This window comes from Lycium ferocissimum, chromosome 2, assembly GCF_029784015.1.
Source record: "Lycium ferocissimum isolate CSIRO_LF1 chromosome 2, AGI_CSIRO_Lferr_CH_V1, whole genome shotgun sequence".
NCBI lineage: Eukaryota > Viridiplantae > Streptophyta > Magnoliopsida > Solanales > Solanaceae > Lycium > Lycium ferocissimum.
The window spans coordinates 38,442,584-38,455,155 of record NC_081343.1 but is presented as its reverse complement, the minus strand read 5'-3'; the positions used below and the strand labels follow the sequence as shown (position 1 = coordinate 38,455,155).

Below are 12,572 nucleotides of genomic sequence, written 5' to 3'. Positions count from 1 at the left end.
GATGAATTGTCAAGATCTTGTCAGTATTTGTGGCTGAAATCCTAGCGATATGTCAGGCTTAGCGGCAAAATCCTTATCGTCACCATAACTTGTGTAAAAATTTACCAACATGTTTTGTTTCAAAATTGATCCAAATCAACTCTAACTTTGATATACAACCTTCTAATATCAATACCAAGAATATTTAATTGTTAGATTCAACCTGAACTTTCAACAATGAATAGACCCACTTTATCTTTTTCATTAATTTTTTTTTCAACGTCAAAAAGTCCAATAATGGTGTTCTTCAACTTTTTCCATCCAAACCAATTCACATCATCAAGAGTATATAATATTGACTTAATGAATTTACATCATATAATTACAATATCAAATACGCAATGAGAAGGAGGAGGATGAATAATCAATTTTCAGGCTAGAATTTAAATTTGTTGAACTCGTGTTAATGGGTGTTCTTAGGCACGGATCAAAGTTCACATATATTCTGTTTTGAGTCATTTAAGTCATGGTCATAGTGTATAAAATCTTGCAAAACTACCTACTTCAAGACAACTTCAGACATGCTGAGAGCGAAGTTTCATATGGCTGAGTTCAGGTATTTTTGCCTTAACTTCAGGCACATATGGCTAAAGTTCAGTCATTTTTGCCTAATTTCATTCATATATGGTTGAATTCAATCCTTTGCACATATGGCTAAAGTTCAACCATTTTTGCTTGAACTTCGGGTGAAAATGTCTTAAGTCATAAAATATCCGAAGTTAGATTTTAACAAGTCTAACTTCAAATACCGCATATTTGGGATGTTTCAAAGTTGGAAAAACATGCAATAATTTTTTAAAAATAGATACGGATTAAAGAACGATGTCCAAATAGGATACACCGTGAATTTTTTATTTAAGTAGTACACCCCACGTAAATTCCTGAAAATTTTGTAAAAATTTCTCAGAGCACCCTATTTGGTTGCCCCCATTTAATCTATACTTAGTTTTAACAAAAAATTTAACTGGTAGCCAATATTAAATAACTTCAGATGAGCTGCTTACTGCTTCTTCTTCTTCTTAGTTGTGCAATAGTGTATTTGAATTTATAACAATTGAAATATAATGCTTTGAAGAAATTTCAAATATAAAAGTGAGTTTAAATCAAATGGATTTTGAAAATTATGGTAAATCACCATTACTGTAAAATGAGTTTGTTAGATTTATTGTTGTTTTGACAAATTGATGATTGATATTTATTCTTTATGATATATGAAACTTATGTTTTAAATTTGAGCTTATCCGAACTTCCGAAGTAGATTTGGGTGTTGAATCGTATGTTGGATTATTAAATTTGAAGTACAAATTATTATTTTTTGGCAAAATAAAAATAAATTAAACACACATAACTGAAAATTTAGCCAATTTTTACATACACTTTAGTCAATAATGTATGAAGTTAGCCTTGGCAAGTCAGGTTAATTATCAGTAAAAAATATCCGAAATTTGGCCTTGTCAAGTCCACAACTTCAATAAAAAATATATGAAGTTGTCATTGCAAGCCATACCAAACTTTAGGCAAAAATGTCCAATATTTGGCTTTCACAAGGCCACAAGTTAGATTCAAATTTTCATCTTCAGTCACGTATGTCTGAAGTATTTCCAAACAGATAAACTTGCAAAAACAATTTAAAAAACGGACACAAATTAAATGGCAATTTTCCTGGGGTCATTTGCACGTTTGTTCCTATTTTGTGTTAGTCTTTAATTTTTAGCCTTCAAATGGGATGGTCATTAATTTTTGTCCTTCAAGATTGGACTTATGCCTATAGGGGCATAAGTTACGCATTATAATATCCACAAGTTATGCTTGCGCTCTTAAAGAACTTATGCCCCTATAGACATAAGTCCGATTTTGAAGGACAAAAATTAAAGACCATTACATTTGAAGGCCAATTACTTGATCAGAAATTAACTAAGATTAACAACCCATATTGACAATAAACTAAAAATAACCCTACTTTTTCAAAACCATCCGACTTTAACTTTTCTAAGTACTTGAATAACCTTTTTTAGCCAAGTCTAAACCTACGTTTTCTCTCTCTCAAACAACCTTTTCTTCCTTTAATTTAGGGATATGTTTTTCATTAAGCATATACCATATTTCTCTCTCTTCCACTAAAGCACACTTCTTACTTCACAGTTCACCCATTCCCTACAATCTCTCTTTCTCTTTGATAATTTGTATCACTGCCCATTACCTTCAATAGTGTTTTCATATTTTTTACGTCTTGCGATTTTAATCGTACGAAGATGAAGAAACAATGGAAGATTGGTGATTTTGTCCGACTAGATTCTTCGGTCTTCCTTCACTATCGTTCGTTATATAATCATTGTATAATATGTATATTTTCAGAGAAGATAAGAGACAGAGAAAATAAGTCATTTATACATTGTGTAATTTGTGTATAATTTTGTATAATAAATATACATATATTATATATTTAGTGTGTATGCGTTATATACTGATTATACACCGATTTTATACATGTAATTGTTGGTGAAGTCATTTATACATTGTGTAATTCATGTATAATCATTGTATAATATGTGTATAATCGGTGTGTGTACGTTATGTACTGATTATACATTGTTTTATACATTATATATTAATTATAAATTGATTTATACATTTATTATACGCATATAAATTTTCCGAATTTTTGGTGAAGATGTGGTAAAAAAAATGGCTTCTTTCACCAAAGTTTTGGAACAAATGTTTTGAAGATAATGAAATGATGTAATTGTTGGAGAAATTTTAGGAATTGATATTTGGAGATGATGCATGATTAGCTAACAGTCCTAGAGGGATTGTTTTCTCTTTCCATTTTTTTTAACTTGCTGCTTAAATAATTTATGAATAAAGTTTGTAAGGCCAACTAAAAGTAAACTCTAGTACTGGGCCCGTCTATTTGTGTTTCTATCCCTTACTGGATTTTGCTGTCTACTGTCAATGGCCCAAAGGATCCTCTAAATTGGGCTTGCCCGAGCCCGAGCCCAATCCTAAATTCTTTTCAGATAAATGCCCCCAAAGCACTTGGTATTTTCAGTTTGCTCCTCCATAAAAACGCTCTGAATTCCTCCTCCTTGCTACTCGAATGGCAAAAGCAATGGATATAGCAATTTCTTGGCATGGAGTATTTGCTCTAATTCTCTGTCCCCTCATCGCATTAAGTTCCACGTCATCAACCTCCATAGTCTGTGCTAATGAACTTTCTTTAGGTAACGTTAGGGTTCTCAAAACATTCTTTTATCTCTCTCTTTTTTTTTGATGAAGATTACGACACTTAAAGACTCTTGCTTTACACCTTGTTTGGATGGTTGTTACCTTATCCTTTCGTAGTATATTATAATCCGTTTCAATTTATGTGATTGGGCACAGAGTATAAGAAATAAGAGAAAGATTTTTACACTTGTGCTGTCACATATATTTTGTGTGGTTATAAATAATTGCATAAAGGTAAATTGTTTCTGAATTTAGAAAGGGGTAATTCTTTTTGGCACGGACATTATATTGTGTTGTATTGTTATTGTTCTCATGAATACATTGTTTGCAGAGATTGTATCGTTTTGAGTGGTTACATAATCTTACACATCAGCAATTTGAAGAATAGAACTACAAGAAAAGCATGGTACGGGGTTGAGCTATTTTTATAAAAAAGATAGGGTAAAGGATAACTTGGATTATTAGATACTTAGTAAAGAAAAAAAAAATAAGGGAACGGCGCGATCACACCAAATCGGTCACACTGTATACTAACAGCACAATACAATACGATAGGTAACAGCCATCCAAACAATCTGTTAGGGTTGTAGTCCTTGTAAATTACTACAATTACAGAAGCTATGCCTTTAATTCCAAACTAATTGGAATCAGTTTTAATGCATCCTCAATATCCTTTCGTTTGCGTAAATAATTCTAAGAAGACTGTATTTGAATTTTGAGAAGGTTCTTTCTGATGCGTTAAAGTAGAAAAAGATACAATTTTTTGTTGCTAATAGTTAGGCTTGCTTGTTGCTTGTCAAAACTGAGATATTGAGACGATACTTCTTTTTGGGGGTAATGTTCAATATATGGATGACCAATAAGTCCAGAGGTGTATCTAGCATTATAGGTAGGGACCCATAACTTCCGACGCAGAACATTAATTTATGTGTAAAAAATTACTAAGATTGTAGCAACATATAGTAGATATGGATCATAACTTTAAAAATATAATGGGTTCAACGCTAAGAATCTTAAGATTGAACCCATAGAGTTTAAATCCTGGATTCGCCTTGCTAGCAACAAGGGTGTGCTAGAGCATTGAGAAAATTACAAAGAGCTGCTGGTTACAACAGAAAAGTCAAAACATTGCCCCAACATCTTGAGAAACATTTATATTTGCCATGTTGTCCCAAAAGGATAGAAATATAATAGGCTGTTTGTTGCTTATCAGAACTGGTAGATTGTATATGATATAAGAAAGGGATTCCTAAGCTCTACAGCTAGCTGGGCTGGGTTGTTTATTTTTTTTTTTATCCCCAACTACTTCTCACTTTAGTTAACTTGTGGTTATTACTTCTCAAATATCTGTAACACTGATTTGGGATACCTCAGGAATTGGTACTAGCACGTTCTTTCTTTCTTTGTTTATTTTATTTTGTATTTGATGGTCAAGTACTTTCCCATATTGTGCTATATCTTTTTTGAGTTCGCTTGGATGTTTGAAATCCCTATTTCGTGTCTAGAGAGAGCTTACCCAGCAAGTATTTGTTGTTCTTCTTGATATCTCCTTCTTTACTGTGGTTAGTTCCTCATTGCCCGTGCATAAAATCCAACGTTTAGGATTGGCTTTCTGGTCAGAGGTGATCCTTAGGTGAAAAGAGTTGTATAGAGTTTTTAGTGTTCCCTTTGAATAGCTGTTAGTAGAGCATAGAGCCAAGCATGAGCTCCTGCAAAACATTATAACATGTTTATACCTTGAAATGGTATTTTTTTTTGAACGATTAGATGCTGGTTATACTCATTATAATTTCCTTTTCTTTTTGTGTTCGACAGTTGTATCTCAATCTACCACGCTGCAGATATCTCCAGGAATAGTAGTGGAAAACTCTCCTGGCTCTAAGCCAGGAACTAAAGTCATTTGTGAGAGAGTTAATATCCATGGCTTGTCAAGGCTAAAAAGTCTGAGGAAGTATGCCCATTCAGTAAAAGTGAATGTATCATATCTGAATCCAAGTGGGCGTCTACCTAATGCTGAGGTCTGTTTCCATAGGTGAGCCACTAACCATTTGTTTCTTTGCTATTTAAACTGAAGAACAAATGAAAATCCATATCACCAACTGACGCTTCTTGTAGCATATTTCATTTCTTCTGCTGACCAGTAGTTTTAGCATGATGGCTTTTATGATTGTGAAAAATCACATTATTTGATTCTCTCAATAAGAAAAATCATAATAGATGAGTTGCTGACAACTTGATATATTTACTTCATTGGCTGTCTTTCTTATTGGTAAATCATTGTGTTCTTCTTTATTTTATAGATCAGATATTTTTATTAAATACACCAAGGTAATGTCAGAAACATATATAATGTCTGCGTACGGTCTATCATTTTTCTTCTATTAATCTTACCCAGCCCTCTACAGAGCAATGAGTTATGTGATAAAGAAATCACATGATATGTTAATTCATGTCCCACCTTCCCTTATATTTGTTGGTACTCGTTAAAGTTGTGTCTGTATGCCTTGTCACTTTTTTTAGTTGGTCTGATGGATATCTGAGAATTGGATGCTTTATTACGTGTTAAATATTTATATTTGAGGGATGTTTTTTCGAAAAGTAAAATCTATACCCTTTCTCTTGTGTAGTATAATGGCTAAACTGAAGGTGATGGCTGATAAGGGTGGCTTAGTACTAGTATGACCCTTTTATCCGAAAGCATAACAGAACGTCTAGTATGACCTGTCTAATGATGTTGCTCTTGCTTCCAAGTTTATGCTTTTTGAGCTCTTAATATGAAACTTCTCCAACTGAAATGTCATCTGATTACAAAAGGCAGCTAAAGAGAGTTGGATACTGTTTGAAAGTCAGATAGGTATAGGCGCTCCACTTCATCTTTTGACTGTCTTAGATGATGTGATGTTTATAAATTGTTAAGGGCCATTATCATCTTTGCAGGAATCATTCCCTTGCAATTGGGATGTGCTCGCCAGACCAATGGATGAAACTAACAAAGGGTTCATGGGTGAGATCAATGTCACCTTTCGATCACAAGTTCTTGGATATTAGGATGGCAAGCTCATCTATGGGAACTTTTCAGGTCTCGCTGAATGAAGGTTTGTTCTCCCTGGGCCAATCTGAAATTAACTTCTTTTTTCAGTTTTATTGGCTTTTGGTATTTTAACTCAATCAAGTAACCTTAAATATCCTTTTGTGCAGATTTTTTTTTGTATCGTGTTGTGTTTCTGGTACTGGGGATATTGTTACTTACTCTGGCATCCTTCCTTAGCAAGTCTCTAGTATTTTACTATGGTGGTGGAATGGCAGTAGGGGTTTTTCTTGTGATACTGATGGTTCTTTTCCAGGTAACTTTGTACCCTTGCATTATCAAAAAAGTATTCATACTTTTGTAAACTTGTCCCTTTTCTGAGTGCAAAAAAAGGGCCTCTGCCAGGATTGCTAGCTTCTCTGGTTTTTATATTAAAGAAGAATGAGTGGTCTAGTTGGGATTGTCTTTTCAGTTACAAATCTTGATATTTTAGTTCAAATTTACAAAGTGAACTGTTTCAGTTGATTTCAGAAGCGAAACTACTTTTTTCAATGGTATCATGTGAGATAATATTTTTCTTGAAATGAAATTTGCTTTGCAACGGGAAACTGCAGAGTACCACTATTAAAGCTCCACAATAGTATTTTACAAAAAATCGTGTGTGAACTGAAGATAGATCTGTAACATGCAAAAATCACCCAAATGTTGGCGGGAAAAAAAGAAGAAAGCTACTGTTGCAAGTCTCAAAAAAAAAAAAAAAAAGGAAGAAAGCTAACAAGATTGCTAATATTGTTGATAAATCACTTGAAGTCACGTTACAAAGGAGATAAAAATGAGATATCCAAAAAATTGAAAGGTTATTATGCTCTTTTGTTCTTTGTTACCTGAGATTTGGACTTGGAAAGTATCCTTTTTTTCCTTGGATAGTATATTTGACTAAGGGTGTGTTTGGTAGGAACGAAAATGTCGTTCATGGAAAATGTTTTCTTGGAAAATAAGCGGGTTTCTTACTTATTTTCTAATGTTTGGTAAGTAAGCAAAAGAAGATTAACCCAAAGCATTTATATGTAATCTAGCAATAACACTATGGGGTAATGAAGGTGGGATGGAGTGGGGAATGGAGGTGTTGGGCGGGTGGGGAGGAGATAATGTTGTGAAGGGTATAACTAGGTCTTGCATAACTTTTATCATGTAAGATTGGTTATTATGTCCTCTTTGGAGAAATGGCATTTTTTTGGGGCCATTAGAAAGGATAAGTAGGCAAAACTAATCCCAACAAAAAACAAGGATAAGTAGGCACAACCAATCCCAACAAAAACGAGGATAAGTAGCATCTAATTTGAACAGTAGGAGTATATGTAGAATATATCAAAATAATAAAAGTAATACAAACTCTCATTTTAATTCTTACTTCAGTGCAATATAATAATTATGAAATGTTGGAAACTGGATAATAATTTCTGCTATTCAGAACTAGAGAGCATATGGACAGGACATGAAATAATTCTGAGTAATAACTAACATGAAATGGATTTGCCACTAAAGAAAGCTAAATAGCTTTTAAGTGATACCATTTACAGTCGTGAAATTGACAGATGGCGTCGTCGTGAGCCATGTGGGATGAGAAAACATTTAAATGTGATTTTCTTTTCCATATGAATTGATTCAACTTGAAGTGGAAGCTTGCAGTCTATAGTTGTGTTGACGTAGGCGAAGATTTTAGCATTTTAGAGATGTACAAGATATCTTTTAAAGTGCACTTGAAGTCTTAGAGAGTCTTTTGTAATTAGCCTCCTGTAACTTTGCATCTTCTTGATGCGTATCTATGAAACACATTACTTCATAAAAATAAAAATAAAATAGTTTAGCATAATAAAAAGATATATTCCAATCTTGGAGCCAATCAAGAAATTTAGGGCGCCTTATTTACAATTATGAATGCTACATTAGAACCTATGTTGCTCGGACTCTCCAAAAATGATGCCGCAACCGTGTCGGATCCTTCAAAAATGCACTACTTTTGGAGGATCCGACAAGCATTCGTGTCCATTTTTGAAGAGTCTGAGCAATATAGATTAGAACAGTGTTGTCAAAGGCACGCTTAAGCCCTGAAGCAAGGCTCAAAACATGTTGAGCGCTTCGCCTCGCTTTATGTGCGCATCAAGTGTCATCATCAAGGCTCTAAGACATACTTTTCCTTGCCAATGAGCCTCTCTTGATGAGATGACACCAGTAATTGATATTTCACTTTATCGTAATGTTTTTACAATTACTTTGCCCATATATTTGTTATTCATGCTTATTGTTATTAGTCTTGGACTATACATATATATTTTTGTATGTTCGCACCATTGCGCCTTTTTTCATTAAAGCTCACCCTTTATTTGCGCTTTGCGCTTAAAGCCCCAGCTGACCTTAGAGCTTTTTTGCGCTTTTCGCTTTTGATAACACTGCATTAGAAGCATTATTCCATCTAACAACCCAATCTCTGACACATATCATCGTCAGCAATGTTAACTAATCAGAAAATGTTCAATATTTTATCTTGAGCTATGTGCATAGCAGCTGTATACCATGTATGAATGTTTGTATATGTATACATGTGGGTATATATCATCCCTATCAAGAAAAACAAACATGTAGGTGTATATCAGGCTTCTATGTTGAAATTTTCTGATTGACAGTTTGGTACTTCTAATGACAGGGAATGAAGCTTCTTCCGACTGGTAGGAAGAGTTCACTAGCAATATTCTTGTATTCATCCATGGTGGGTATCTTTGCTAGTACAAGCATACTATTAGCAGTTATTTTTTATGTCATTCCTTTCAAATTTTGTTACTAAGAGTTGCCATGTTTTTGCGTGCAGATTGGTGTAGGATCTTTCATTCTAAGCTATGTGCCACAGATGTTGCGTTCAATACTTAACGAGATTGGTATTGGTGAAGACATGTACAACCCTGTATGTAAGTTCCTTTTTATTGGTTTTATTAGTTGCCTTATTCTTTGGAACTTTGGGGTTCGTCCATTCATTTCGTTACTGGGTGCCTGTTAGGAAAACCTTTTTGCTAAGGGTTCTCATGCCAATGAAAATCTACCTCATCTAACTTGATGTTGAGTGCCTCTATAAGTTAAGTGTCAAAAATTAACGTCTGAAAAGCATATGCTGCTAACTCCTCCTGTTATTTCACAATAAGATGATTGGATTTTCATAAGTGCAACCTGTTTGGTTTCTGCACTGAGGATACTTTCCAGAGAATTTTGGATGACATGGACTGTCTTTTGTTGCAGCTGGCAATATTTTTGCTGCTTTTCCTCGTGATTGCTGGAGCTTGGTTGGGGTTTTGGGTTGTTCACAAACTTGTACTTGCAGAAGATGGATCGATTGACACCGGAGTGTCTCAATTTGTTGGTTGGTCCATTCGAATTGTTGCTGCCGCGTTGGTTCTTCAGGTTTCCATTTATTATAATACTACGAATCTGTTTGATCCTTCAAGTTCACAATTTTGTTAGTCTATATCCCTTACCAGAGTTTTATTGGGCACTGACGTAGCTTTATTTGTTCTTCAGAGTTCTGTGGATCCTTTATTGTCTATCGAGGCGTTGATATGTGGAATTCTGATCTCATCAATCTTGAGGAGATTATTCCGTCCCAAATATGTTCTGCGCTTTTTCAAGTGAGTCTGCCGTTTCTTTAATAAAATAAATCTTTTAGCATCTTTTCTCCCAATATTTTCCATTGATGTTTATGTAGTCTGGTCGCTTTATTCTATTGTTATGACTTATGCATATGGGTGGAAGACTTTCACTATGGCAGTCACTTCGTATTTTTACACCTCGTTTTTATGAAAAGCAGGAATTTATCACAAATAGACATGAGTTATCCCTGGGAATCTCAGGATTCGTACACATCACCGATTAAAGGGCCATATGATTCCAGGACTTTCAAGAGAAATCTAAATGACACAATCAGCCAAGGTTAGCTAGCCTAAGCTAATTATTAGTATGAAGTGAATTGTTAGCTGGAGCTTCTCTGATGTGTATTTTCCTGCAGGTTCTCCTCTCAAGCCACGAAGCTTCTTGTCAGAAACAGATACATTCTATTCTACGTTCCACGACACTCCTGAACGGAAGAAGCTTTCAAAGGATGAGTATGACAAGTTAACTAAAGAAACCACAAAGAAGGCTATGGAAGAGCTTGTTTCTTCCCCAGATTTTAGCAAATGGGCTGTCGCTCACGCAGATAGGATTACTCTTGCTCCAAAGAAAGAGGCAACTGCTAGACAGAAAAGGTGGTACCAATGGCTATGAGGCGGGAGCTTAGGTGTCCAGACTTCTTGTAACATGTTACGTGTTTTTCACTTAGGTAGTGGTTTTTTTTTTTAGGAAGTTGTGTATTATGGTGTGATTATCTTATTACTCTGAGCTAGTGTAACCTTACTGACTTTTACAAGGGACAGATACTTCAAGCACCGTGCATTAATGTTGAATGTAACAACTGGATAATTGAAATGACATTTTGCATTGTAAATGTCTTGATGCTTTATTTGCAGATGACTTTAATTGCCAATTACAATTATGTCACTGCCTGACCTTAATGCACTATTCTGTTGGAGAACATGAATGAGCATCATCACAGGGTAACTATCTACATCTACATAAATATGTGAATCTTAAATATTGGCGAGATGATGTGGCAGTCCTTTAAAGCCAACATTCTTATTTATCTTTTCTCAATTTTCCCCTTATTTCAGGTCTTTAAAAAACTGCAGAAAACTAAAATGTTATATTTATGTCATTCCTCGTTACTAACAATTATATTCATTTTAAACGGTCTCATCTTTATCACACTTTTTGGTCTTTCCAAGTCAAAAGTAGTTTCGTTCTAAACTCCAAAACCTAGAAGGAATTTGAAAAGGAATTCTGGTTACTTTTCTTGAAACGTTTCTAGTAAAAACGGTTTCAAACTATTGCAAATTAAAGTTGTGAATGGTCATGGGTAGGAATTAGGATGCTTTTATCTTTATCAGAATTGGAAGAGAAATTCATGGTCTAACAAAGCATCTTATTCTCATCCTCTTTTACTTTTTTTTTTTTTTTTTGAGAATTGGAAAAAAATCCAATAATGGGTTTAGGTTTACTAGCTAGTATTTCTCAATCTGGATTTGTCTGGGTTGACTTCCAAATGAATGTTGCAGGATAGATAACTTCATAACAGCTCTGCCAAAAGGTTTGAACACGATATTCATTTTACAAAAATTTGAAACATGATGTTTACATGTATATTTTTTTCACTTTCCTCACAGGTTCAAATTCATCGCATTTGAGTCTGTATTATAGATAAATTAGAGAAGGATGATATTGAAATTGGCAATGATTTATTGTAGCATGAAATTTTCTCTTGCACTCTTTACTGGAATCTTTAAACAGTTGTACATGAACAGGTACAAATCTTCAATTTGATATAAATACTTGGTGCACGACGCGGTGCAACCTAATCAATTGATTTGATAAACTGAACTTGTGGCTTTTTATAAGTTGTCAAGTGTACTGTCACACGAATACTATTATATGTTCCTTTTTTTTTTTTTAAATCAATTTTTATAAAAATAACCGTTTGATTGGGATGCTTTTCCCTGCGTTAAGAAATGTTTTACATTTTTAACATCATTTTATTGATGGTCAATTCTTGAAAGATGTTCCAGTGATGATTTATAAAAACTAAGGGGACAAGAAGTGAAAAATGATATCTTGAAAGCAAGACACGATGGGCGAGTTCAAGAAGAAAACTTCACTTAAGATTCTGAGGAACTGATCGAAGTGAGGTATTAATTTTTTCTCTCTATAATTTATTAATATTCTACTCTTTTTTCTTTTTAAGTTAAACTTTTAAGCATTATTGTCTCTGCGGTTTTTTTGTGAGTCATATACAAAAGAAGTACATGGTAAAACATTATAATTGATACAGATAGATTTTATGAGATGACGGAATATATATTTTTACGATGTTGGTTTATTTTGGAGGAAAAATAATTTTGCTTACATTTAGAGGAGTGATTTTAGTTTTTATTGACGGTAAGGAGAAGTGAGAAGAATGAAAAAAGGAACAAGAAGGAAGAGAAAAATTGAAAAATAAAAATGAAGAATCAAAGTAATGTTAGAACAAGGAGCAAGAACTATTTGAATCTAACATAAGATATTTGTTCCGCGCCTTACCACAATTTGGACACAAGTGTTAGCGTAATGACATTTGGGCAACTTTTTGAACTGTTTTGTCGGAGAA

At 34.0% G+C, this 12,572-nt stretch overlaps 1 protein-coding gene across 1 annotated transcript; it reads left to right on the top strand.

The window, feature by feature from the left end:
• The first annotated feature begins 3,081 nt into the window (after nucleotides 1-3,081).
• Nucleotides 3,082-10,820, top strand: LOC132036520 (uncharacterized). Its single transcript, XM_059426877.1, has 10 exons — nucleotides 3,082-3,260; nucleotides 5,080-5,296; nucleotides 6,202-6,359; nucleotides 6,463-6,608; nucleotides 8,997-9,059; nucleotides 9,159-9,251; nucleotides 9,581-9,742; nucleotides 9,860-9,966; nucleotides 10,146-10,267; nucleotides 10,344-10,820. Exons 1-10 carry the CDS (start codon nucleotides 3,137-3,139, stop codon nucleotides 10,598-10,600), a joined length of 1,449 nt encoding a protein of 482 aa, XP_059282860.1. The 5' UTR covers nucleotides 3,082-3,136; the 3' UTR covers nucleotides 10,601-10,820.
• Nucleotides 10,821-12,572: the final 1,752 nt, after the last annotated feature.

What these genes read in the sequence shown, in the direction of transcription:
- LOC132036520 (XM_059426877.1), top strand. Translation starts at nt 3,137, where the DNA reads ATGGCAAAAGCAATGGATATAGCAATTTCTTGGCATGGAGTATTTGCT. An exon ending in GCTGAGGTCTGTTTCCATAG is followed by an intron (nt 5,297 to 6,201) that starts GTGAGCCACTAA and finishes TCATCTTTGCAG; the next exon opens with GAATCATTCCCTTGCAATTG. An exon ending in TCAGGTCTCGCTGAATGAAG is followed by an intron (nt 6,360 to 6,462) that starts GTTTGTTCTCCC and finishes CCTTTTGTGCAG; the next exon opens with ATTTTTTTTTGTATCGTGTT.